General features: G+C 48.6%; 1 protein-coding gene across 2 annotated transcripts in view; it reads right to left on the bottom strand.

Moving 5' to 3' along the window:
• Positions 1-4,994: 4,994 nt before the first annotated feature.
• Positions 4,995-23,911, bottom strand: part of GLI2 (GLI family zinc finger 2) — a 143,959-nt gene continuing 125,042 nt past the window's right edge. For both annotated transcript variants that reach the window (XM_010568662.1, XM_010568653.1), the window contains exons 9-13: positions 20,479-20,628; positions 16,621-16,785; positions 11,862-12,143; positions 8,382-8,718; positions 4,995-7,354 (exon numbers count right to left, since the gene is read on the bottom strand). In XM_010568662.1, the coding sequence (XP_010566964.1) occupies positions 4,995-7,354; positions 8,382-8,718; positions 11,862-12,143; positions 16,621-16,785; positions 20,479-20,628 (3,294 nt within the window). The remainder of the gene's footprint in view (positions 7,355-8,381; positions 8,719-11,861; positions 12,144-16,620; positions 16,786-20,478; positions 20,629-23,911) is intronic.

Here is a 23,911-nt window from a genome sequence, read left to right as displayed (position 1 = left end):
TACTTACAAGTTAAATAGCTGTCTGCAAGAGGCCTTGGTTGGTCATAAATTGTCCTTCCAATAATATAAAACACACCATTTATTTACAACACGTATGCTCTTCCAAGTAGATCCAACAGCTCGTAAAGAACAAGAGCTCCTATGTCATCCCTACTGAGACCACTGCAATAAAGAGCTGTTGGAATGACTCTGTACTCAGTAAGTGCAATCAGATCCAGCAACAGTAGCTTTTATGGGCTTTTTCTCCCCTCCAGGAAAACCTGAGATATTAGTGCAATATTAAAGAGCTGTGACGGTTTTACCCAGAGTGGGATCTTACTCCTCCTATGCTCCCACTGGTTTTGGGAGTGGAGTGAGGTTAACACTCACCAAAGAGGGTCAGAATCAGCCCTGTTAGGATGGTTTGTTTTCATAAGGGATATGATTGATTAAAAAGAAGGTTAATTGAATATTATGCAGCTGCCACAGTAGTATAAACTCCAAACTCTGGCTTATAAACAACATTTGTTGCAGAAGGGTTATTACCCGCTTACAATTGGAGCAACGAGCCTTTCGATCCCCGTTTATTCCAGGATGGCCAAGCAGTAAAAATACACATGCTGGAACATGACCTTGGGTGGGCTCCTAGGAAATCTTAGCCCAGTTTAAGTAATAAATATGTTCTTACACAGGCAGAGGTGTGCCCTGATCGAACTCTGAAGTGAAATACCAGCTAAAAGCAGCATTTGATCTAGATTAGAAACCCACTTTAAGTGTTTGAAGTAGAAAAGCAGTAGGAGTTGATCTGAGTCTCCAAAGCCTTTTGTCAATAGAAAAGCTCTGAACAATTTCCTTTTAATAATATTACTGCATTTTTTTAAAATGTGATTTCTGTAGTTCTTGGACAGTACAGAGGGGTGTGATATTTATCCAATGGATTTGCGGACTAACAGGATCATTAACACATTAATCAACATCTTGTTCACTGGCTCAACCTCTGACTGTGCTGAGGGTGACTAGATTAGTGCAAGATATTCACAGGAGCACGGGATTCTTCTCACCCTACTGGAGAAGGTATCTAATCTAAGCTGGCTACATGGGATATCTCTGTCATCAATGAGGAGAGTGACTGATGTCTTCCAGAGGAAAATCCACCCCATCCTATGTGTCTAAAACAGGAAAGACTAATTCTGTCTTGGGATATGCCAATCTCTTGCCATGGACTATGAGGCAACCTATCATCAGGGTGAGGATTTGTCCCAAACTTACCTGATTCTACCAATCAGCTCAGTAGGGATCCTGCATTGAGGAAAATATGGACATCCCCTTCTACTGCTTCTGCATGAAACTGCTGGTTCATTTGCACCAAGTGCCATGGCTGATTCACTGGCCAACTGCTTTGCTCAAGAGCTGACTTTATTCCAAACTCATTGGTGTGCCCATGAGGATCGCCCCTGAACAGCTTCTCCACCCTCCCTTAAAGTGCTAGCCCTGTCCACACCAACCCAACTCTACGAAACCAAATTGAAAATCAGTCTCTTGTGTGGCTGAGCTAACTCCTGCTGCAGTCAAATAAAATCTTTCTCATCCATGGGCTGGACCAGGCGGATAGATTCATTTCTCCCTTCTCCAAACCCAATATTCAACTTGTCGCTGTCATGGCCCATCACAGCTCTGCTGATCTGTCCTATTTCTGTCTCCTTTCGGATACTGACCAAGATGGTCAAAAGCCATTTTGCCATGAATCTTCTGGTTGCCAAATTCCTGCAGCCCGTGCTTTGAGCCCTTCTCCTGTGCTGTCCCTGCTGCACTGCCATCCTCCTTCAAATCACCTCTGCCAAGAGGCCAGTGAAGGACACCTGGGCAGCATGGCTGTGCTTGCAGCAGCACCCCGGCTTTGCTGCCTCTCTTTCTGCCACCTCCATCCCATTGTTGGCTGGAGGCTCTTCAAGGCAAGACCATTGCACATTCGTGCAGTGACTCACACACCAGCCCCATCCAGCTCCTCACCAGCTGTTCCTAAGCAGAACCAGAGTCCAGCCGACTGTGTTGGTGTGGCAGCGACAGATCAAGACCAACCACCATTACCAATAAAAAGCAATAACGACAGGCACAAGGAATTATGAAAAAAATTACTTTTTAATGTACAAAAGGTTTATATACAGGTTCAGCATGTTACTTCCGTTCTTATGATGTAGAAAACAGCTAAAAATGTTCTTAAGATATAAATTTGACAGAACAATTCACCTACAGTACTTTTAGTAATGATGTCTTCTATACATAATATATACAGTGCTGGAATGGTTATTATAATACTTTTTCAGTAAATGAAGGAAGACCACCACTGGAAAGTCTGAGAAATCTCAAGTCATTGGAGATTTGGTTTTGCTTTTGTATTTGATCTTTTGCTAATGAGATATCTGCGAAGAGGGACTCAGTAGCCATCGTTGCCCTACGCAGCTGTTGAAAAAAATCAGATTAGCAGTTGAAGGACACGCGAAAGCCCGATCCATCTCAGCACAAGGGATGCCCAGTTGTACTCCAAGCGTCCAGGACAACATACAATGTCCTAAAATACGTACTGCCCTCTTTTCATAAATGCAAAGGCAAGGGCAAGGTCAGTAACTGCAGAAGAATATATACAGCGGACTATAAAACAATCCCTTTAAACACAATTTTCGTGGTAGACACAAATAAACAGCCAGGCACCTTGCTTTGCTTTCCTGTCCTCATGCACCCTGGACATCAGCAGGAGTCAGGGGACCTCCAGGGGTGAAGGGTGGGGGTGAGAGCGTTCTGTGCGCACCCTCTGCATGTAGGATGAGGACGGGTGAGATGGCTGGATGCTGAGCAGCACCTTCCTGCACCAGCCATACCCAGGGCTACCTGGCAGCAGCGCTGTCCCAACCCACCACTGCCAAGGAGGGCTGCCGGCGTATCTGATATCGCAAAATTTGCCTGGAGGTAACACGTGGCATTTTCATGCCAGCCCCTGGTCATGCCGGGAAGAGTGAGCCTGACATCAGTTTGTGCAAAAGGAAAGCAGAAAGGACACCAGAAAGCACCTTTATAGAGCTGTCCCTGACTCACGCAGGGGATGGAGTCAGATGCAAGTGAGAACATCACATTGATATGAGGGGGAGAGGGGAGACGAGAAGGAGAGAGTGAAGCTTCTGCGGATGCTTGTCCGGTCAAACTGTGAGAACCTGGGGGGGATGTCACACTTGTCCCCTGCCCTTCAACATACGGGGTACAAAGTATCTGATGCTACGAGAGCAGGAAGAGAGTTGTCCTTGTCCAACGCAGTCAGAAGTTAAAGCAAGGCCTCCTGCCCAGGTACACGCACCTACCCTTTTTGTCTAACGACAGCAAAAATAAATAATGCAACTGAGATTGACTTCACTGCCAGGTGGGACCAGCCTGGAAACAGCTGATCATTATTACCAGCACTTGTATTTTGGTGGAGGATTTGGCTTTGGGCGGCCCTGTTCCTCCCATCTCTTCCTCAAGGATGTTTCCAAGAGATTCTCACTGACCGAGCTACTATTTTGACTCAAATACCTGTTTTGAGACTATCCAGATGTTTGCCTACGCTATAGACCGCAGGTGCAGTGCTGAATTGAACCAGGCTGGGTACAAAGAGTAGCTATGTACTGTAGCACAAAGCACTAGCCAAACTAACACCCCGGGTTGTCCATGGTATATTTTTTGGATACAGCAGCTCTTTTCATGCTGACCAAAGCTGTGGGACACGTTAATGTAGCACTGGGTGCATGCCAACAAAGCCTGCTTGCAGGGCAGGCTGTATTAGCTCATGCTTGGCCTCGCATCAGTGCAGCCACGCGCCTGTTGTGTGCATGGAGCCCAGGCAGAGCCCTGCATGGAGTATATTACACAGACAACCCTGGCCAGATAAACCAGCTCCCACAACCCCGCCACAGTGCAGGCTGGGCTGCGATGATCACAGAACGCTCTCCATCACCGTCACTTTTGTATGCGAGCACCTCAGCATGGAAAACCCAACAGAAAGCGAAGCCATTGCAAAGCTGCACAGGGATATGGTAATGCACGTTTCAGAGATCTGACATTAAAGATGCATGCGGAGCCCCTGCAGAAAGTCACTGCGCTCAGAGGGCACAAAGTTATGCACGTGTGTCAGTCTGCACACCGAAAGCCTTCCTGCCACGGGGGATTATTTCCCAGTGATTGCTGTTCCCAGGCCTCTGCTCCACTCTGCACATGATATAAACCACGTTGTAAACACATCTGATCAAAGTGTGCATTCACCTTTTATGTGTCTCATCAATGTGTCTTTCCAATGTTTTCTCAGAAACACCACTATGTTTTTATAAATGTACATTTTATATACGCTTCTGGCAATACACTATATTTGATTTTTAAAGGAAGAGAGGCCTTGGCTACTTAACACGAAAGCATGGTAAGGCACTTTGCTGAGAAGCTGTTTGGAATCAACGCTCTTTGCAAGGTATAAAGGTATTTACGGTATAAAACAATACTGCTGGCAGAGGGCTTGTTTGGAGACGTAACTAAACCCTAGTGTCATCAGAGCAGAATACATAGTATGGCTTTTATTCTGATCAAAACCGCATCCTCCCATTTTGTTCTGGGGCAGGTTGAAAATGGAATTTTTTGCAGATGTAACTAACGGAAAATGATGGGGAGTGCTATTTACAGGGCTGCCAGGGAGGGAGGGTTTCATCTCTAACCACGCTCATGCTGTCTCCTAGCTTGGTGGTGATACTGTTCAGTGCTCTGGGAAACCAAGCCAAAAAATAATACTAGAGGTGCACCATTGCGGTGCTAAACTGCCTGGATATAGTTTACATAATTCTGTACAGAGACTTTTTAAAATTTTCATTTTGAATCCCTTTAATGTATTTAATACTTATAAAAAAAAATCTACTCTATTGAAACAGATTATTTTTGAAAAGCACATTCATAAAACTGCTTCACGCAGAGCCCCTTGGATAGCACTAAGGCCTTGTGCTTTACTGTTATGACATCATGTTTAGAAATTTACTCTCTTCCGCCAGCGTAGTTAGCATGGAGCTCATATCGCCTATTGCCATATTGCTTATTCCCGCGGGTATGGTGGGCAGTGTCAGAGAGTTTCGTGGAGTTGTCAGGCGAGAGGAGTTCTGGGAGAGGTTCTGCAGGATGCTGGGGCTCAGAGTTCCCGACATCAGGCTCGAATGGTCCCCATCGTCCATGATGGCATCAAAATCTATCTGGGGCGGCTCAAGGCCTTGCGAGTCCACCGTGCTGGACACCTGGTTCGCGCCCGGGGAAGGCAGAGCGGCCGGCTTGCTGTTCAGCGCGCACTGTTGTTGTCTGACCCGGCAGTCCGCGTGATTATCGAAGCTGCTGTTCTGCTCGTACATGTGGATTTGACCGTAATAGTACATCAAATTGTTTTCCCTCGTGCCGTCCACGCACTGCTGGGCCGGTGCCGGCAACACGTCACTGGTTCTTTTATGCATGGCCTCCGCCGCCTCCTGGCCTGGGCTGATGGTGTTGGTAGGGTGGGGAGTTCTCATGTAGCCCAGCTGCTGGACGGTGCGGAGGCCTCGGGGTCGGCTGGCCGGGCTTGGCTCGGGCGGAGGACGAGGCTGGACCATGGCGGGCGGATACGCCTGCGCGGCTGAACCCATCATGCTCTGCTGAGGCTCAAAGCTGGGCTGGTTGGAGCTGGTCATGATGGGCTGATGAAAGGCCTCCTGAGCCATGGGGAAGTTCAGGCGGGTCGGCTGAGATGAGTAGTTCTGCTGACTCGGTTCGTGCATCACCTGGCCCAGCATCGTGCGCTCGCTGTTGCTGCTGACCATTAAAGAAGGGTCGGTCGCCATGTCCATTTGCTGAGGGTGAAGGTGGGGTCCAGACTTTGCTGCCATGCTGCTACAAGAAGGAGAGATCTGATTTGGGTTGCCGCTGATTGCACTGGGGCTCAGCATCTGATGAGGCTGGTTATACCCTGCGTGCAAGCCCAGATCGGGGTTCATACCGGGGCCTAGGCTCATCGGCTGCTGCCGCAGCTGCATACAGTTTAGCCTCTGCCCATCCATGCTCACATTTCTTTGCATAAAGCTCTGCTGTGTTATGTTCATACTGTTCTCCGGCAGCTGCATCTGCTGCTGGTTGTAGTTCTGGTACTGACCAAAGTTCTGCTTCTGCTGGACCACCGCTAAGTTCCCTTGTGAAAACTGCTGCTTCGACTGATTGGACATGATATCGACCGTCCCCGAGCTGACCTCGTTCCACTGGACGGGCATGTTATTTTTATTCATGTCTGAGGAGGCATCGAAGCTCATGGGACACTCTGGCATCATGGGCCCCAAGTGGCTCATGCTTGCCTCGGCCACCGCCATCCTGCGCTGGCCGGGCAAGGCTGGAGGCTGCAGCTTCCCGCTTCCCTGGAAGCCCTGCATCTCATTGCTGTACCCCATGGAAGTGCTCTCGGCCGCCGTCCCGTTGCTCTGGGATTTGATGTACTGCACCACGTCATCTGGCAGCATAATATCGTCGTCTCCGACGGGTGCCTCCGCCTCCCCGGACATGGCTTCCATGGCAATGTTTTCGCTGATGCTCAGCGGCCGGGGTGAGTAGGTGTGCCGGGGGAGGCTCCCATCCGAGCGCCCGTAGCTCTGGAGGCCGAAATTCCTCCTGTCCGTGGGGTGTGAAGGATGGAAGGGGTTCATGCTGTTGGTGCTGTTGAAGCGGTGAACTCGCGGGAGGGCCTGGGGGTCTCCGGCAGGTCTCCTCACCGGGTCACTTGCCCGTCTTGTGCAGTTGCCCGGCACCTCGTGGGGGAACGCTGCAGCTGACTGGTAGCCGTAGGTGTTACCATCGCTGCAACGCCTGGGGCCTGGAGGGAGGCGGATGGAGGGCAAGGTGGGGTCTGGTCCGTCCATAAGTGAGATCCTGTTCTTCAGGGTCATCCTCTCCATGTTCGGCAGGGGAGTTGGAGGAGGGCCCCCCGTGGCAGCAGCGTACTTGGCTTTCAGCCTGTAGTGCTGAGCTGGTGTGAGGTTCAGCAGACCCGGCATCCCGCTGCACTGGCTCGCCTCGCTCGACCGACGGGAGGCGTCTGTCGAAATCGGGTCGTAGGAGTCGGCAGAGCTCGTGTTATTGGGGCGGTGCCCGAGCTGCGAAGCCTCGCTGGAACGGCGGCTGGAGAAGTATGGGGAGATCCCTGATGATCTGCGGCTGACGGTGTAGGCAGAGCTGATGGTGCTTGTTGTACTATCACGGCGCTCGCTTAGTTGGTTCAGCATCGTAACCTCATTGACAGACAGCTCCATTATTCTGGGATTAGGCAGCGTAGCAGAAGAACCACCACTATTTTCTAGAATAGAGCCTGAAAGAAAGGTTGCAGGGAAGCAAAAGATTTAGTCAGCTGAGAAATTCCACTTGGTAGTGTTCTTGGTGCCAGAATACAGACACAAAGCCACCCCCAATATTTTACAGGAATGATACTGAATTTCATTTGCTACCAGTGAATTCAAAGCTTCATCTCCAGCTCTGTGTCCATGCACAGAGAACAAGAGGGCTGCAGAGTCTTTGCAATGTGTACCCCGCTGATACTCAGCTGCTGAGGAAATGCCTCCACATGGGCTTCTCTTAGGAAAAAAGTAGGACTGGTGTGAACAGTGCCACGGGAACAGCACATAGCTACAACCACAGCTACTCACTGGGACAGATGCACAGCAGTCAGGGATAGGAGGCTGAGAGCTCAAAAGTTGACACTCAAGGGCTCTTCCCAGAGTAAACCAAGAAGCTCCAATATACTAAGCCCTGAGGTTTAGTACAACCCAGGCCCTATGCCTTGGCACTTCTTAGCAGAGTTGGAGAAGCACTGAAAGGATCATAAAGAAGCCTTTATCAGGAATCCCCAGCCAGCGGGAAACTAGCAGATGAAGCTGTAGGTAATAGCCAGGACCTCCCGAAGTGACAGAAGGCCTGTCAGAGCAAGATCAGGGATGGAGGGCTTGTCTGGATTGCTGCTGTCCTCCTGCAGTCTTCCAAGAGGCACATTAGCCGTTAGGGAACTGTTACTGCTGGAACAAACCCAAGCAGTCTTGCAGTTGCCACCGGGACAGTGAGGACAGCTGCGGCTGGGTCCTTGGGCAAGCCCAGATACAAGGACACCAACACCTCTGCCTCCCTTCATAGCTCTGTAGCACTGAGCATCTGGGTTTCTGTTGCACATCACCAGACAGCTGTGTTTACACCCAAGCTCTCCATTTTACCTGACATCTCTATCCCGCAAGGGCTGACTCAGAGGCAATAAGAAATGATCCCCCTCCAGGGCAGACTCTTGGTTATGAAACCAGAGTCAAACTCTGGAGGGTTCCTACAGGAGACGGCCCAGGCCCAGGGCTTACCATTTCCTGAGATGGGAGGCAGCTTGGTGTTTCTGGCTTGTGGAGCTGGGCTCACCCATGAGCAGGAATCCTTAACTGTCTTGAGCTTCTCTTTCTTGAGCTGTTCAAGTCGTTGCATCGTCGTCATGTGTTTCCTTAGCTGCAGGCTGACTGTCGAATTACCAGATGAGACCGTTGAGTCCACAACAGGAGCGTTGTCATCCAACGCCGTCAGATCTCCCAGACTTCCCCCGCTGTGCATGTTCATTTCTACTCCACTGTCATTGTTGTTGGTGCTGCCAAGGGGTGACGGCTCACTGCTGCATGATGACTGGCCACCAGGACTGGACTGACACATCTTGGGGAAGGAAAAGAGGAGGAGATGAGCAGGAGGAAACACGGATGGAAAGAAACCAGGAGCCCAACATCCCCATCAGGCTCCACATGTCTGCCCTATCCCCAGCTCTCCCCTCTCTTCTCACCCTTCCCCGCTGAAGCATCTCAGCTCTACCAGAGGGCAGGGGCACCTTCCCTGGGGGAGGAGGGCACGGCAGCACCCCACAGCTGGAAAAAACTAAGGTGGGTTCAACAGGAGATGGAGAGAAACCAAATGTTCTTCCTCCAAAAGATTAAGAACAGATGCTTCTCAAAGAAAAGCAGCACGTTACCTGGTTGTGCAAGGTATATTGCAGCAAGCACTGGCTTATCTAACATAGGATCAAGGCCTAAGTATTTCAGACACGACGTATTTCTGTCTTTAAAATACCCTAACATATAATTAGGTTAGCTGACAAACTTCCAGCCAGATAAAAACCTGGTTCACTGTTTGCAAACTCCCACTTGCAGATAAGGTAGATAAGCACCATAAATATTTATTTTATTTACATTAGGAATTGCATTTCACATTGAGTAGTTTATTTGCAGCAGACGCTAAATGGTCTGAACTTGCTCTGAGGTAGCTGTTGCTGCTACCAGACAGGATGCCCGGCTTTGCTGCTCGAGACCCATGCTCCAGCAAAAAATGGGAGTGCTGAAAAGGCAACGTACTTTGCCCCAGGTGAATGTGGGGGTGGAGGGGGATGCAGTGTTTTACTTTGCTCCATAGCAGCCCTCTTGGGCAGGGCTGACTGGCTCTGATAGCCTCATTGCCCTTCAATCAGGATGACAGAGATTGCAATCCCAGGATTTAATGGCAAGTTGTGATGCTGGGAGAAAGGTGGCAAAGGGAATCCTCTGGCACTATGTCCTCCCCCTTTCTGCACTCAAGCAAATATCCCCTGTCCCTCCCCATCACTCCACATGCCTCTGCCTCCACCCCGTGGGGGTTAACTGGAGACAGGAGGTCTGCAGGAGACCATGCTTTATACAGCTATTTTAATACAAAGGATTTCTTTGCTCACCTTAGTACCGACTGTCCTTAGGAAGGTAGAGTAAGGAAGGGTAAGTGGGAATAAAGAACAGGTTGTTAGGACAAAGACAGCATCAACAGAAAGGACCATGTTAGTAAAAGGAGGAAGAGGGGAGTGCAGAATACAACGTAAATTGCCAACATCTCCCCCTCTCCTGTACCCCGTCTTCTCTGCCTTCCCTCTTTGGGAGCCCAGATAAAAACCCCTAGGAGACACTTCCCACCTGTCTCCACGGATTTGGGATGAGAGCCAAAGATGGGCCGAAACAAGGGGCCTCGGAATGATGGGAACCAGTGAAACATCTCATCCCTCCCACCACCCTGACTTTAACTAGCAAACAGGAGTTGGACATGGGCCTGCCAGGTCAGATGTGCCCGTTAGATGTGCGTGAGTGAAGTACGCAGTGCTGGACGGGAAGAGCGGAGAGGAACATCCGACCCATGGCCCTACTGCCAGTGAGATGGCTTGGCTGCTGCCCTGGGAGCGCAGAGCCCTAGGAAAACAACCCCACACCTTCAGGAGAAACGGGGTGGGGAGCCGTGATTGTGTCCATGTTTTCATAGGAAAAAAACCCAAAAAACACATGGAGGAAGAGTATTGGAGAGAGGTCATTATGTCCAGTGGTTCTCACACTCAGTTTTTGTAACCCAATACAGAGCCTCATCTCAGTAAAACTGTTCCTTTTGTCAATTAGAGACACTTTGGATGTGAAAATACTCAATTCCTTCCTAACCAAAACATGCTGCTCATTAGTAATTTGTCCAACAACACATCCCTTAACCTTCTTTAGAAAATCTTTGCAGCTCCAGGCCATGTTGTTTCACAGGGATAACAGTCTTTTAACCTGGATTCAAATCAAGAAAATATATATTTTGGAGTTCAAAGTCCTTTCAGCTCTAGTGAGAATTCTGGGGACTATGTGAACACTCTCTTTTGCAGGTGAAGGTCTTTTCTGCTGTATCCAGCCTGTACCCTGCTCCACTCTGAGCTGGTGCAGCAGACCAAAGCTTTGGGTACAAAGGTGAAGAAAAATATCAAAATGCAAAAGTGTGACCCATGTGTTGCAATGATGCATCTCCTCCACCAGCAGTGGTGTGCTGAGGAGCAAGTGGGCTCCCTGCGTGGGGTGGAAGAGGCTTGAACGTGTTTGGAACCACCACCACACACAGCTCGTTAGCACTATAAACCACACCACTGCCTACTGTGGAGCTGCTGCAATGGCCAGAAGGCTGATAAACTGTCTTTGCTTCAGCTGGTGGCTACTCAAGGGGCTGTAAAACATGATCACGGTTGACTGCAAGCCCGTACTCTGTGGGCCACAGCATTGCTCCTATGTTTATTCCTGGTTTTACTCCCCTGGCCCATCATCCCACTACAATTTTCTGTGGCAGCTGGGAGTTGTGTATTGAGCTCCTGTACTCCTGAGTGATCTGCTCTAGCTGACCTTGCTTGAGCAGGGAGGTTAGACTAGATGATCTCAAGAGGTGCCTGCCAACCCTAGCGATTCTGTGCTTCTGTGTATGGTGGACAGGACCAAGGAATTGAACTTGCTTTAAGATACCCAACAAAAGTAAAGCAGCTACTTTTATCCCCACTGGCTTCATCAGACACCCCACAACAGAGTTGTGCCAGCAAAACTGCTGTGCAGCAGCAGCTTGGAAAGAAAAACATTTCAGGGTGCAGGGAGGAGAAAAGGGACTGCTTAAGCCAGGACTTCTGCTTCAAGAAGTGTTCATCAATCTGTGCCCCGTGGTTGTTGCTCAATTTAAATTGGTGAGGTAGGTAAAGCTCATTTGACCACAACACTCTGAGTTTTACCCACTTTCACAGCACAGGGAGGCCAAGCTCAACACTGGGCATCACGTGGCCCCCATGACTGCGAGGGTCGGAATTTGTGATGCTGGGTAGGAACGTGTAAAATGTACTGGACTGTGCCCTGACCTGCAATTTCATCTCTGGACTTGAATTCTAGGGTGTTGGCAGGTGAAGGGCAACTGCCCGGAGAGGTAAATGGCATGCAAATGCTTCACGCCCCCATTGCATCCAAGAAATTAGGGGCCGCGTCATTTCTGCCAAGAGCAACTGCTCTTACCACAGAATTCTCTGTTTTTATCGTTTTGACTTGTAAGCAATCCTCCATGCTCCTCGTGGTGCTGTTGGCCTCGGGGCTGTCCTCTGAAACCTTGCTGCTCTGCTTGGCGCTTGCCTCATTGTCCCCATTTTCCTTGAGTGGAGGTGGCCTCGGGTGAACATCATTGCGCTGCTTCTTCGTGACGTGGGCATCGGGCCCGTGCACGGTCTTGACGTGTTTCCTGAGGGAGCTAGGGTCCGTGTACCGCTTTGTGCAGCCAGGGATTTTACAGACGTAGGGTTTCTGTCAATACAAGCAAATCTTGGGTTATATTTAGAACAAGGCCAAATATTCCAGGTACAGCGCATGGGCCAAGAAAATACAATGAGCATAGCGGCTGGCAGCAGCAAAATGTGGAGCATCTGCTCCTCAGGATTCTGTAAGACTGAGATCTCTAAGATGTGATATATGGGCTGCTGCTGATCCACACAGACCTGGCCAGTCATTTGATGTTGGCTAAACTCCTTGTTTTCAGTTTCTGGATTAAAAGGCAGCTAAGAATTCATGAAATACTTTCCTAATATTACTTTTCCATGTATGTATTTGCTCGGGTGGCCACAGGAATGTTTCCTGATTATGGATGGGAGGGAGGTGATGTAGGGGACTGGCCATAACACATTCTCTCTGCTAAGGTGGGGTCTACACTGAGAATATGTCTGAGACCTTCTGGCTGATAGAATTCCAGTGAAACCAAGCCCAACTGGATTCACTCTACTCAATCTATCATACCACTCCAGCACCTGTCACCTTGAAATCTGTTATTGTGCAAAACAAACCACAGGCATGCAATGTTTTTTTCAGACGATAGCACTCTAGTCCCGAATTCATGAATCATTGATTGCCACAGCAAAACAAGGCTGAAGCCATGCTTCTGAAAACAGAAGTCAGAAAACAGATACTTTTCTTCTTTTAACTTTTTTTTTTTTTTATTAAGTTTCCAATTCCAAAGTGTATTAGCGCTGCAGTTGTTTGAGCTGGTGCTGCTGCACTCGAAGCTCTGAATTCATCACAAGTTCCGCTTTCAACCTCACAGCTACTCTAAGTATTTTGCTGCCAATGCACTAGGACAGATCCATGAAAAAAACCAGATAGATGTTGTTTGAAGGCTGCCCAAAATGACCATTCCTATTCTTTTTTTTTAATCTGTTTTGTAATTTCGTCCAGAAGCTTAAGTGCAAAAATACAAAGGAGTATATATTCTTTGCAGAAAGCCAGCATCATCACATGAAAAACATTGAAAGTCTGTTTTTTATTCAAAAGCATGCTTCCTGACTGATCTTGGCACATCACTTGAACAAACTAAATCCTCATAACACCCCACTGAGGTAAATATTTAATATATTTTAAATCTGGGTAAACCAAAGCACAAAAAGTCGAATAGCTTGTTTATTAATCTCATGCAACATTTTGGATGAGGCATTATAGAAATATTATTGCTGCTATTAAAACCTATTCTAAAGAACAGAACCCCCACCACACATGCTAAAAAACCCTACATAAAACAGTTCAAGGATTTTTTATAAAGATCCTTTAGGCCCAATAGTTCTGATTTTTCAGACTCCAGTAATTAGGGTAACATGATCACTGTTGCTTGGACAGCAGACACTCTGCCTAATGGGGTGCAACCATCCTCTTCATCAGGCCATACCTCCTGCAACTGAACTAGGCACAACTGCTGTTTTGTTGGCATGCCTTCGTATAATCCCCTGGGTTATTCAGATTCTGACATCTAAAGCAGTGTATGGCCTAGTGAAGTCAACAATTTAGATATCTCAGACGCCTCCCTCCTACTCCCATACACATACAGCATGATACTCCTTAGGGTGGGAGAACTAAAGAAGTCCCCAGGCACTCAGCAGAACTGTATTTCTGCATTTTACCCTTGTTTAGCTTGAATTGGAGAAAATGTCACTCCAAGCCTTTGGCTGGTCATGAACTCATGCCACTTTTTTGTGTATGCACTGGAGAGTGGTCACGGGATGAAAGCTCTTTTCCCAGGAGTAACTGGGATCCCCTGAAGGGATTCAAATAGTCACTGAAAGTTTAAAATGAAATAGTGTATGTGACACTTCAACAATAAAAAAAAAAGCCAGTGTGCTAATATATGCCCAGCCTTGAACTTTGGCATGTTTGAACCATACACTACATCCTGTCACACAATGACGGAGGCAAATACAGGGAACCTGGAACTTCCCCCTTAGAGGAGACATGGATGACTTAACTCTGAAACTGTGGTGTATCCCAAGTAAACACTGCAAGCAGAGGAAAATATTTAGTAGGTAGCTAGGAACCACAACAGAGTTACCAATGGGTAATGGGAAATATTCACGGCCACAGACTCCTGCTTTGCATCCATGTGGTTTTCTGAGCCAAGGTCTCAGTGCAGTTTGCTAACCCACTGGTCATGGCCACAGCTGGTTGCAGGACCGTCACCTGGGCCTGCTGCCCGATGCAATGAGCTTTGCCATGAGGAATGTCATCTGTTGCAAAGGATCATGTTATATGTTCCTCAAAAAGAGGGTGTCAAATATATGGCTCAGAGAGCCATTATAAGTAGCCTACAGATCTCCCACAATTCTTAGGGCACGCCTGTGTTGCATCAAGGAGGGTTGAACAGCAGTTCAGGAGCGAGCGTGATCGCAAAATGTAAGATCATGCAGTGCAGTGTAGTTCCCATGATAAGGCTCAGCTGGTCTGGTACAAATCCTCTACTAGTGGCTGTTCTGTTTCTGCACCTGAGAAGGCTTTGGCATCCTCCAGGGGAAGCAACAGCACAGGGTAAAATCCCTATCTGTTATCTGAGTCTTTAATTTGTGTTGTTGGATGCAGCCTGTGCCAAGTGTCAGCATATTAGATCGGGGTCCACCATAGACAAGGAGTTGGATGCTCCTGCCCTACAGCCTCACGTTCTTGCACAGTGGGAACCCAAACAAACAGACCTTCAAGTGTGTCTAAGCTCTGCTCAGACAAAGTGAGGAGTCATCCCACATCCAGTGCAGCTCCTGATCTGGATCAATTGGGAAAATGAACCCATCAAAGAAATGACATTTAATAATACAGACAAGGCCAAAATTCCACATGTAGGAACATGGGACACAAGCTGGCCCAACAGAAGGGAAACTCTGGCCTGCCTAGGAAGAATCCTGGAAAAGCTCTAGGGATCAGACCTCAACTGATCTATGGGCAAAAAGTAGCTCACATACTGCTTCAGTGTGCACAAACTGGGCAGACTGAGTCTGTATCCAGCACTAAAAGTTGTACCAGCAGTCTTGATCCATCCACATGAGAATCCTTAGGGATGGAAGAGAGGTGCAAAACTGATTAAGGACAGGAAAAAATGCTGCAGTAATGAGAATCTTCAGTGGCTTGATTGACTTATTTAGCTTATAAGAAGATGGAAAGTGACTTAACACTGTAGTGTTGTGAGGTGGAAATAGCAACAATGAAAGGGACATTGGATCCAGCACTGGAGGAAGGCAGAGAAAGCATCTGGGGCTCAGAAACAAGCCATTTCTAATACCTGAAATGTGAGATTAAATCATGACTGCCTGCCTTTCAGGGGAAGAAGCTTTAGCAGAGAGAAAATTATGTCTTAGTCAAACACCAGGTACTGGGAATACAGGTTGCTGAGCAGATGAGAGGTTGCATGTCTTGTTGGTCCCTCCTGGCCTCAGGGTTGGTGTAGCCTTAAACCAACCCCAAACTACCCAGTGCCAGTGCGGGTATGGGTTAATTTTAACCTGTGTCCTGCTGGGGAAGTGGCTCACTGGTGAAGGAGAATCCTGACGTTTGGGTTCATACCCAAACCAATTCAAATAACACAGGGATCCAGGTCATTCATTGGGTCCATCTCAGCATCACACAGCATGGAAGGGCATCCTAGACTTTGAGTCCTTATTCTGACTCCAACAGAATCTCTGAAACCTGCAGAGCTTTGGTTATCACTGACTGATATTATGCCAGAGATACAAATACTCCCAACAAGCCCTTTGTAGACACAGCATCGCTTTAAAAAGCTGTCATCCGTGGCAATTGTGTTCCATTCTCCAATAGTCTATATTTAACTGTTGCAAATTAGGCTACAGACTGAATTCTTCATGGCTGCAAACACTATTAGAACTTTGGAGTGTTGTTTTTTCTTCCCCTGTCAGCTAATTAGTGGTAATATAAATTTCAATCGTCGGCCGTGGTTGATTGCAACAGACCATCACATGCGTTACAATAAAGGCAATTTCCTCTGCTCCCCAACTACTAATAGTGGGTCTTAATTAGCCAAGGTTAACAAAGCATTGCATTGTGCTTTATCATTGTACATCAAACGATGGAGGGAGTATTATTTCCAGAGCGTCAGGATCCAGGGTAGCTGTTATACTACTGCAAGTCTGCTCCACAGTAATATTAAACACCACATGCACAACTGTACAATCCTATTTGTGCTATTAAAAATTAGAAATTTGGAAAATGCTTGCTTTAATTTCCAAAGCTGATTAAAAAGTTTGCATACTTTAACATCTGTTTATGATTTCAAACATGGCTTTCATAAATATAAAGCTAATGTGGTCTGGCTCTCCAGCAAAATAAATCCCATTAAAAATAAGAAAAACCTCTCATTACAGTAGGTTTCTTTTTACATGAGTCCAGCATGTAAAGTGTATGTTTATTGTCAGCGAAATGAAAAAAAAAAAATCCCTCCATTGAGCTGCTGTGAGCCCAGGCTTACCTCATTGGAATGCGTCCTGTTCTGGTGCTTGGCTCTGTCCGAGGCATTGGAAAAAGCTTTATTGCAGCCTTCGTGTTCACAGACATAGGGTTTTTCTCCAGTGTGAGACCTCAGGTGTGTCTTTAAGTTCTCCAAGCGGGAATAAGCTTTGGAGCAACCCTCAAACTAAAATAAAAAAACACAAGAGGAGTGATTAATTAACCAGAAAAATTTGATTTTCCCCCTGCCTAAGCCCTTCTCATCTGTTTCTCATTCTTTCTTTTTTTCTTCCCTTTAAAGGGCTTGTGTTTTAGGGAACAACATCCACTTTGTTGGGAGAATTTGCTTCGCTAGGCAGGCTGAGAGTTTCAGCAGTGAGTCATATTTAAGGTGCTGCTCCTTGTTGGGTACCCACCTGACATTTCAACAAGAGACTCTTTTTTCCAGCAGGATTGAACACCCCTCCGCTCCTCCCAGGGCTCTCTTAGCCCCTCCTGCCATCTCTCTGCAGCTAACACACTCAGAAACAGAGGCCCTCTCCTTCCCACCCAGAGAACTGACGGCTTCTTGACAGTTTGGCCAGCCTTGCAACTTCACTAGCACCAGTGCTGGAAAGCCCAGACCATTCTCTAACACACAAGCAGAAATCTAGCAAGCTTTGAAGTTTCCCAAATTGCAGCTTGGGTCTACTCTCAGAGGATGCTGTGGTCAGGCTGTCTGACATTACGAGTTTAAAAAACAAGACTCTCAATCTTGAAGACAGATGGATTTTTGGATGACAAAACAGGCCAGGAACCTTCCTCCTGGAAGGAAACCAGCTGCCCACACAACGAGAAGGAGCAGCTTGGGAGAGATGGTGGGGCTTCGGGTCCTGCCACCCTCCACTCTGCCTGGGCTGGAGGCTTCTCCCTGCACCTGCCCTGACTGCAGCATTGGAGCATTTCACCTCCAACCAGGGAGGCCGTCTTAAATGCTCTTTGACGAAACAAGTGGGAACTTACAAACACTGGAAGAGGTTTTAAGAAATGCGAGGCTCCCTTCCAAATTCTAGCTACATGCTGCACTCGCTGTTCAGCTGGGAGCATTGAAAAGCCCGTGCTGCACTTCCTATGCAAGCACCTTAAAACTGACTTTAAGTTTCAATAAGCGGCCCCTCCTGTTGTAATGTATGCAAGCCACAGAGTGCTATATTTTAGTCAGATCACTCAAACGTGTCTACAAGTTCAGCCCAGATGTGACAGCATTTCACATTGCTATGTTTGAATCTTGGCCAGTGAAGAAACCAGTGTCATAGCAGGATAGGTCATGCCACAGCTCAGTATCTGATTTCCCTGTGGGCAGCTGAATGGCCCTACGTGTCCAGAGATCTGCCCCTTTTGGGCAGAGGCCAAAGGCAGCTGTATGCAATAGCAACGGTACCTGTCTCCTTGTGCTCCGCAGGCATAGGACTCACCTGCACTGCTAAGGAGTGAGGCAAACATGCAGCCCACGAAACCCGTGAAGCACCTAGGCACAGGTTGATCCCATATAACTTTGTTATGCTGGAAAAGAAGTAGGGTTACTTAAGCTTCCCTTTAAGGTCTAGCATAGGCATGGTGGACATAAGGCAAACTTGCTCTGGTCTCTTGAGATATCCAGATCTCCTCAAGGACAGTAGCAGCATCCTGCAAGAGCTGATTCCTTCCACGGCTTTGTTGAGGTGGGATAGATCCAGTTCCCCCGCCTCAGACAACTTTCATTAGCCCATGTGGCCCACAGAACATGCCACAGCTTTGAGGTAGCACAGTATATCCCTTTTTTCTCCTGCCCTGTGCAAAGAGTCCTTTTCAACTCAAGTTGCTTACAGTCACTGAAATACATCATTCCACTTGCTGGAAAACAAAGGGAACTCAGCACGAGGCAACTCATGTGTCCATTCTGGTTTTGCTGGATACTGACACAAAAATGCAGTTATTAAGAGCAAAAGTACTAAGGCCACATTTTCAAATAAGAGCTCCTCAGCAAAGCAGCCTGTGCATGTTCAAAGCAGTTGTTCCCACTCTTATGCGTGGATTTGATTATGTCAGTGGGAGTTCTGGCTGTCATCTGTTGAAATAATCCTTGACCAAATCCCAGGCTGCAATTAGGCTCATCTGTAGCTTTATGTACACCACAAACTTCTTGTCTGAAACAAATGGTGCTTTGAAAAATCACTGCCAGGCTTGGACAAGGAATGCTCTGCCACAGAAGGGCTGCAGAACTGCCATGTATCCCAGGCAATTGGAAACCAGTGGTACTCCAGCTTGGGGATAGTCGCTGTGACATATTGCAACATGGAGAAACTGCATTTCTCCAGGAGGCAGAGGATGACTTGAGACTCAAACACACCCAGCCTTGCTATTGCTCCAGTGCGACACAAACGAGGCTTGAAAGAGGCAGGATTGTGCAATGGTGCTTTTTCCTGCTCCATTACAGCGCTGAAGAGGATGCAGTCCCTGCTGCTTTTTGTCTTCTGAGTACCTCTACCTGCAAGGGCAGGTCTAGACTTTCCCTCACTGCTCACTTTGTAGCACACCGACGATCAATATTCCTTGATACTTTTAAGGAAGATTGGTAAAGCACTAGAACTGGGCAAAGTGCTTTAGAAGATTAAAACAAAGGACATGGCCCTGTGCCCCGGGGAGCTTATGCTCTAAATTAAATGAACACAGGGCTGGAAGATTGATAAAGGAGTCATGCAGCAAGCAAATCATACATATCCTAATATTTGTAAGCAGGAGCTGGGGCAGAGCCAGGGAGGGAGCAGGGCTGGAAGTGACTAAGAGAAGGAAGATATGGGAGGAGGGCTCAGACATCTGCCAAGCAGAAAGCGAGACTCATCTCCGAGACTCTGGGGAGAGGAACAGCATAATGCTGACAGCGGAGGAGGTAGGAAAAACTGCCAGGAGGAGAAGGCAGGGAGCAGAAGATATCAAAAGACAGGGATGGACCTTCAGGAGGAAAAAGGGCTGAAGCATATGTGGAAAGAGATGGTGAACACCTCTCCTCTCCTACCAGTTGGCCACAGCCACTAAACTACACAGCTCGCTTCTCTCATGCCCCCTATCAGGCATCCTTGTCTGCCCATCAGTCAGTGGTGCGTTGGGAGACTCCATGTGTGAGGGCAGATATAGGCTTTAATATCTCGAGGTTGAGGAGGAGGTGAGCCTAGCTCTCCCATGTGCTAGAGGAGCCTGTACCCCACAGGGCTGAGATACAAAATAGCAGCCCATGCTCTTCCTCAGGCAGCGTTTAACACTAGGCACAGTGCTGCTTGCATGCAGAAGGTCCAGGGACTGAGCTCCTCTTGGGGTTTAAGCACCCAGGGGTTGACCTCACCTCTGGATTAAGAGAGCAGAGGCAGGAGATGTTGGCCCAGCTCCCCAGGCTGGAAGGAGGCTTGTCTGCACACTCAGGTGCGTGAGTGAGGGAAAATTCCAGTCCCAGCAGCAGTACTGGATGATGCTGAGTTACACACGACCAGGGTTACGTGGTTCCCCAGTGTGGGGTTACTGGATTTCCTTTTTGGATGTAAGCAACTAAATTGCTTGGTTCTCTACCTTAAGTGACTTGTCCTGAGTCACTCTGGCTCTCTGTGGTAGAGCTGAACCCATTTTCCCCAAGGAAATGTAGTTTTGCCCACTAACACCTTGAACACCCTCCTTGACCACTTGCCCTGTCCCCAGGCTGTCACCTGCAAGTAGCTATAACCTGGACACAGAGCTGGACTGGCCCAGAGCTGGGTGCCAGCAGGTACCCTGGGAGAGCCCTGCTTGAAGCCATAGGCCTGTGTCTGCACATGCATTTTTGTGACCACCAAAGTCCAGTCCCACTTGCCAAGCTGAGATGCACCATGCTCACCGTGCACTTGTGTGGCTTCTCTCCAGTGTGCCTTCGCATGTGCACCACCAACATGTATTGAGCCTTGAAGGGCTTCTGCTCCCGTGTGCAGTCCTGCCAGCGGCAGACAAATTCCTTCTTCTCCCCATGGATGTGATCGTTGTTGATGTGCTGGTAGGAGAGAAGGGAGAAGCAGGTCACTCCTGGAAAAGCTGATGCCAGCGAAGCACGTGTGGTGCTCCGAAAGCCAGCCGTTCCCTCCCCAGTGCTTGCGGTCAGGCACTGCACCTGGGTCCCAGGTGCACAGATAACACCAGGGACACGGGACCCAGCTCTGTGGTCTGGTGTGTCCTGCGGGAGAAAGTGCACAGCACCCAGCACACCGGGTGCTGGGTCCAAAGCAGCTATAAACTGGAGGTTTGCAATAAGCCCACTTGTCTCTGCTGAACCCTCCTGTGCTGCATTTACGCAGCTGTGACCCTTTCCTGGGGTGCTGCTGGAGGTTGGGGGAGAGGAGGAGACAAGCCTCGGTTGGACTCGATGATCTTAAAGGTCTTTTCCAACCTCGACGTTTCCATGATTCTATGATTCTAAGCCTACTTGCGCGCCAGCCCGTACACTGGCCCTAAGACATCCACCTGCTGTCCAGTGCTGGCGGCTGGCAGGAAATGACAGCATCTGCGAGCTATGCGCCAAGGAAAGCTCGGTGGCCTCAATTACTGCTAATTACTCGGGTCCGTGAAATCCTGTGCCGGGGTGTTGAAAAGCCAGACCCAGAACGGTGCCTTTGTCCACCCTGGGAGGAAGATGAGGGTTGCTTTTTCCCAGCCCAGGGCAGATGAAGCCCTGCCGAAAATAAACAGAGCCAGAGACCAGCCCATCGGCAGCGCTGTTCCCGCGGCGGCCTTGTCTCTCTGAATGGGGTCTCACTGCCAAAAATAATGCCTGTCCTCGCTCCTGTGTTTTTCAGCAGACATTCACTGACAGGAAATCCTAAAATAAACCACTTTGGGTTTGGGTTTTGTTTTTTTTGTGCTGAGATTTTTATCCAGCCCCCGCCTTCGTCCCCTTGTCCAAGGCCAGGCACGCATGTTGCGGCTCTGGCTGAGACTTTCTTGGGGTGGTGAGGCAGCACGAGGACACAAAAATGCATTAAGACAGAATCACTGACCTTCACAGTCCTAGCTGAATCCAGCCCCAGCATTCTGTGTGCTGTGGCCCAATCCTGGGGACAGGGACCTGCTGCTTGGGGCACCAGGTCTACCCAAGGGCAAGAGGAGGTGCATGGTCCTCAGCTCATCCCTTGGGCACCGCGGGTAAACACCGAGACCCAAAGCTGCATGCTGGGAGGGTTGGGGGCGGCTGAGTTTGGGAGAGGTTTCATATGGGTTTGGAGCTCAGCAGCTTACAGTTCTGGTTTTATAACATGGCATCAGAGTGAGATTTTAGCCTCAGATGGTGGAAATCTGGTGAACCCCCCAGGAGACCCATGGACACGCTAAACCACATCCAAACCAGACTGGGAAGATATGTCTCCTGGCTCTGTTTGTGTGGGAGTCTGACTTGCAACCAAGACTACACACGGCAGTGCTAGGAGTGGGGGAGTGCACAGGCTTGCCCTTTCGGTCTTGCTTGGGCCAGAGGAAGATAGGTTTATGGGAGGGGGACTATAACCCCCTTTAGGCTTATTAACTCACTGTCTGGGCAACATCTGCTTCCCATCACACGGTGGAGGAGCAGTTGCACAACTCACCACACTCCAGCTATGGCTCCATAGTCCCATCAAAACCCCACCTGGCTGGAGGCTTTGCTTGGGCTTCTCTCAAATTGAGTGTGACCTTCGAGGCTGGGAGCAGCAGTGGTGCTTGCAAAACTATGTCCTCACTCCTGCTGCTCACCGTTGACACGCACTTCTCCCACAAGTACATTGCCCACTGTGTATGGAGAACGGATACTGCACGCCCAGGTACTTTGCTCTGCACACAAACTAGAGTTTTTCCGTGCATGGTGGGATGCCACCTTCTCAGAAGTTGGCCCACAACATCTGTATTTCATTTGCATGTGTATTTTAGGCATCCCAAATCCACAACCCCATGTTGCTAGTAATCGTAGTACAGAAGCCTCCATTTTTATAACATTCCAAATTTAGGAAAATCTTGGACATTCCATCAAATATTTTTCTTTGGGTTTTCTCTGGAAATAAATTGTGCTGAGCTGCCTGGATCTGCCCTGCACTTTGCTCTGGGCAGAGTTAAAGAGTTTTTCTTACATCTGAGAAGGAAACGCACAAATACTGCTGGACAAATGTGAGCCCAGCCCATCTGACAGGGCTGCTGTGGTTTAACCCCACAAAAGCAACGCCCCGTGGCATGCAATGTGCAACCCATTAAAACCTTATCACTCAATTGGCCCTGAAAACTATTTCCAAATCTGTCTCTACTCAAGGACTTGTTGCACTGAACCAGTGACTTCTGGCAGAGGTGGGCAGGTCCTAGCCTTAGATGGAAGAAGAGCACATGCCCCAAATTATCATTTAGAGTGTGGTCCCTCTGGGCTAAGATAATGTTTGCGTGCGGAGCCTGGGGAAATGGAGACTAATGCCTACTTGGTGGTGCCTAAAGATGACTAAAATGAAGATATAAAAAAGGGTGAGAGTAGACATGAGCCCTCAGGAAGAGGGCTACATGTGAGTCGCACAAGGGTGGCCCCTGGCAGGCTCGGAGCCCGGCTGAGGCAAGCAGCAAAAGGCTGAAGGGAAAGGATAAGACAGAGGGTCCTGTCACAAAATTTGCTCAATCCAACATTTTGCTGCAAGCAGGAGGGTTGCTGGGGCTGGTGAAGTCCCAGCAGCTCTGGGCTGGCTTCAAACAAATGGGGCTCGCACCACAGACCCAAAGTGAGGCCTGGGAGGGTGCTGGGCTTGGGGCAGGATGGGCCTCAGACACAGATCATGTCTGATTTCACAGGCACTCACTCTGAGTTTGAGGGATTTGTTGACCCAAGAAGCCAAAGGAAACCAAAAGGTGGATTCCCAGGTGAAGCAAAGCACATGAAAGGCTCTTGGAATTAATTAGAACTGAAAATCTGACTAGTGACTTGGTTTGGGGAAGCTTCAGAGAGCAGTTTTGACATTGGTTTGGGGACATCACTGTGATTATGGAAGCCCTATTTCCCAATTTTTAAAAAATCAATTCGCTTCCTGTATTTCGGGCCCTGATGGAGACAGTGGAGCATGTCTCCAAACTCTGGCAGCACTCTGTTTCTGTGGGAGGGATATGCTGAGCAGGTCAACAGCCTCTAAGTGATATGGCACCACAGCTCATGTCGCAGCAGCATTAAAGGCTTTCACGGCCTGGACAAGGACTGGGGACATTATGGGTGATCCCATAGCTGGTGTAGGTGCGTGGGGAGGCTCAGCAAATACAGCCAGCAAAGAGGGAAGGGCTCAGCCCCC

This window comes from Haliaeetus leucocephalus, unplaced genomic scaffold (genome assembly GCF_000737465.1).
Source record: "Haliaeetus leucocephalus isolate CR32 unplaced genomic scaffold, Haliaeetus_leucocephalus-4.0 Scaffold1, whole genome shotgun sequence".
NCBI lineage: Eukaryota > Metazoa > Chordata > Aves > Accipitriformes > Accipitridae > Haliaeetus > Haliaeetus leucocephalus.
The sequence above is the reverse complement of the archived record's forward strand: the minus strand, read 5'-3'. Positions and strand labels throughout refer to the sequence as shown.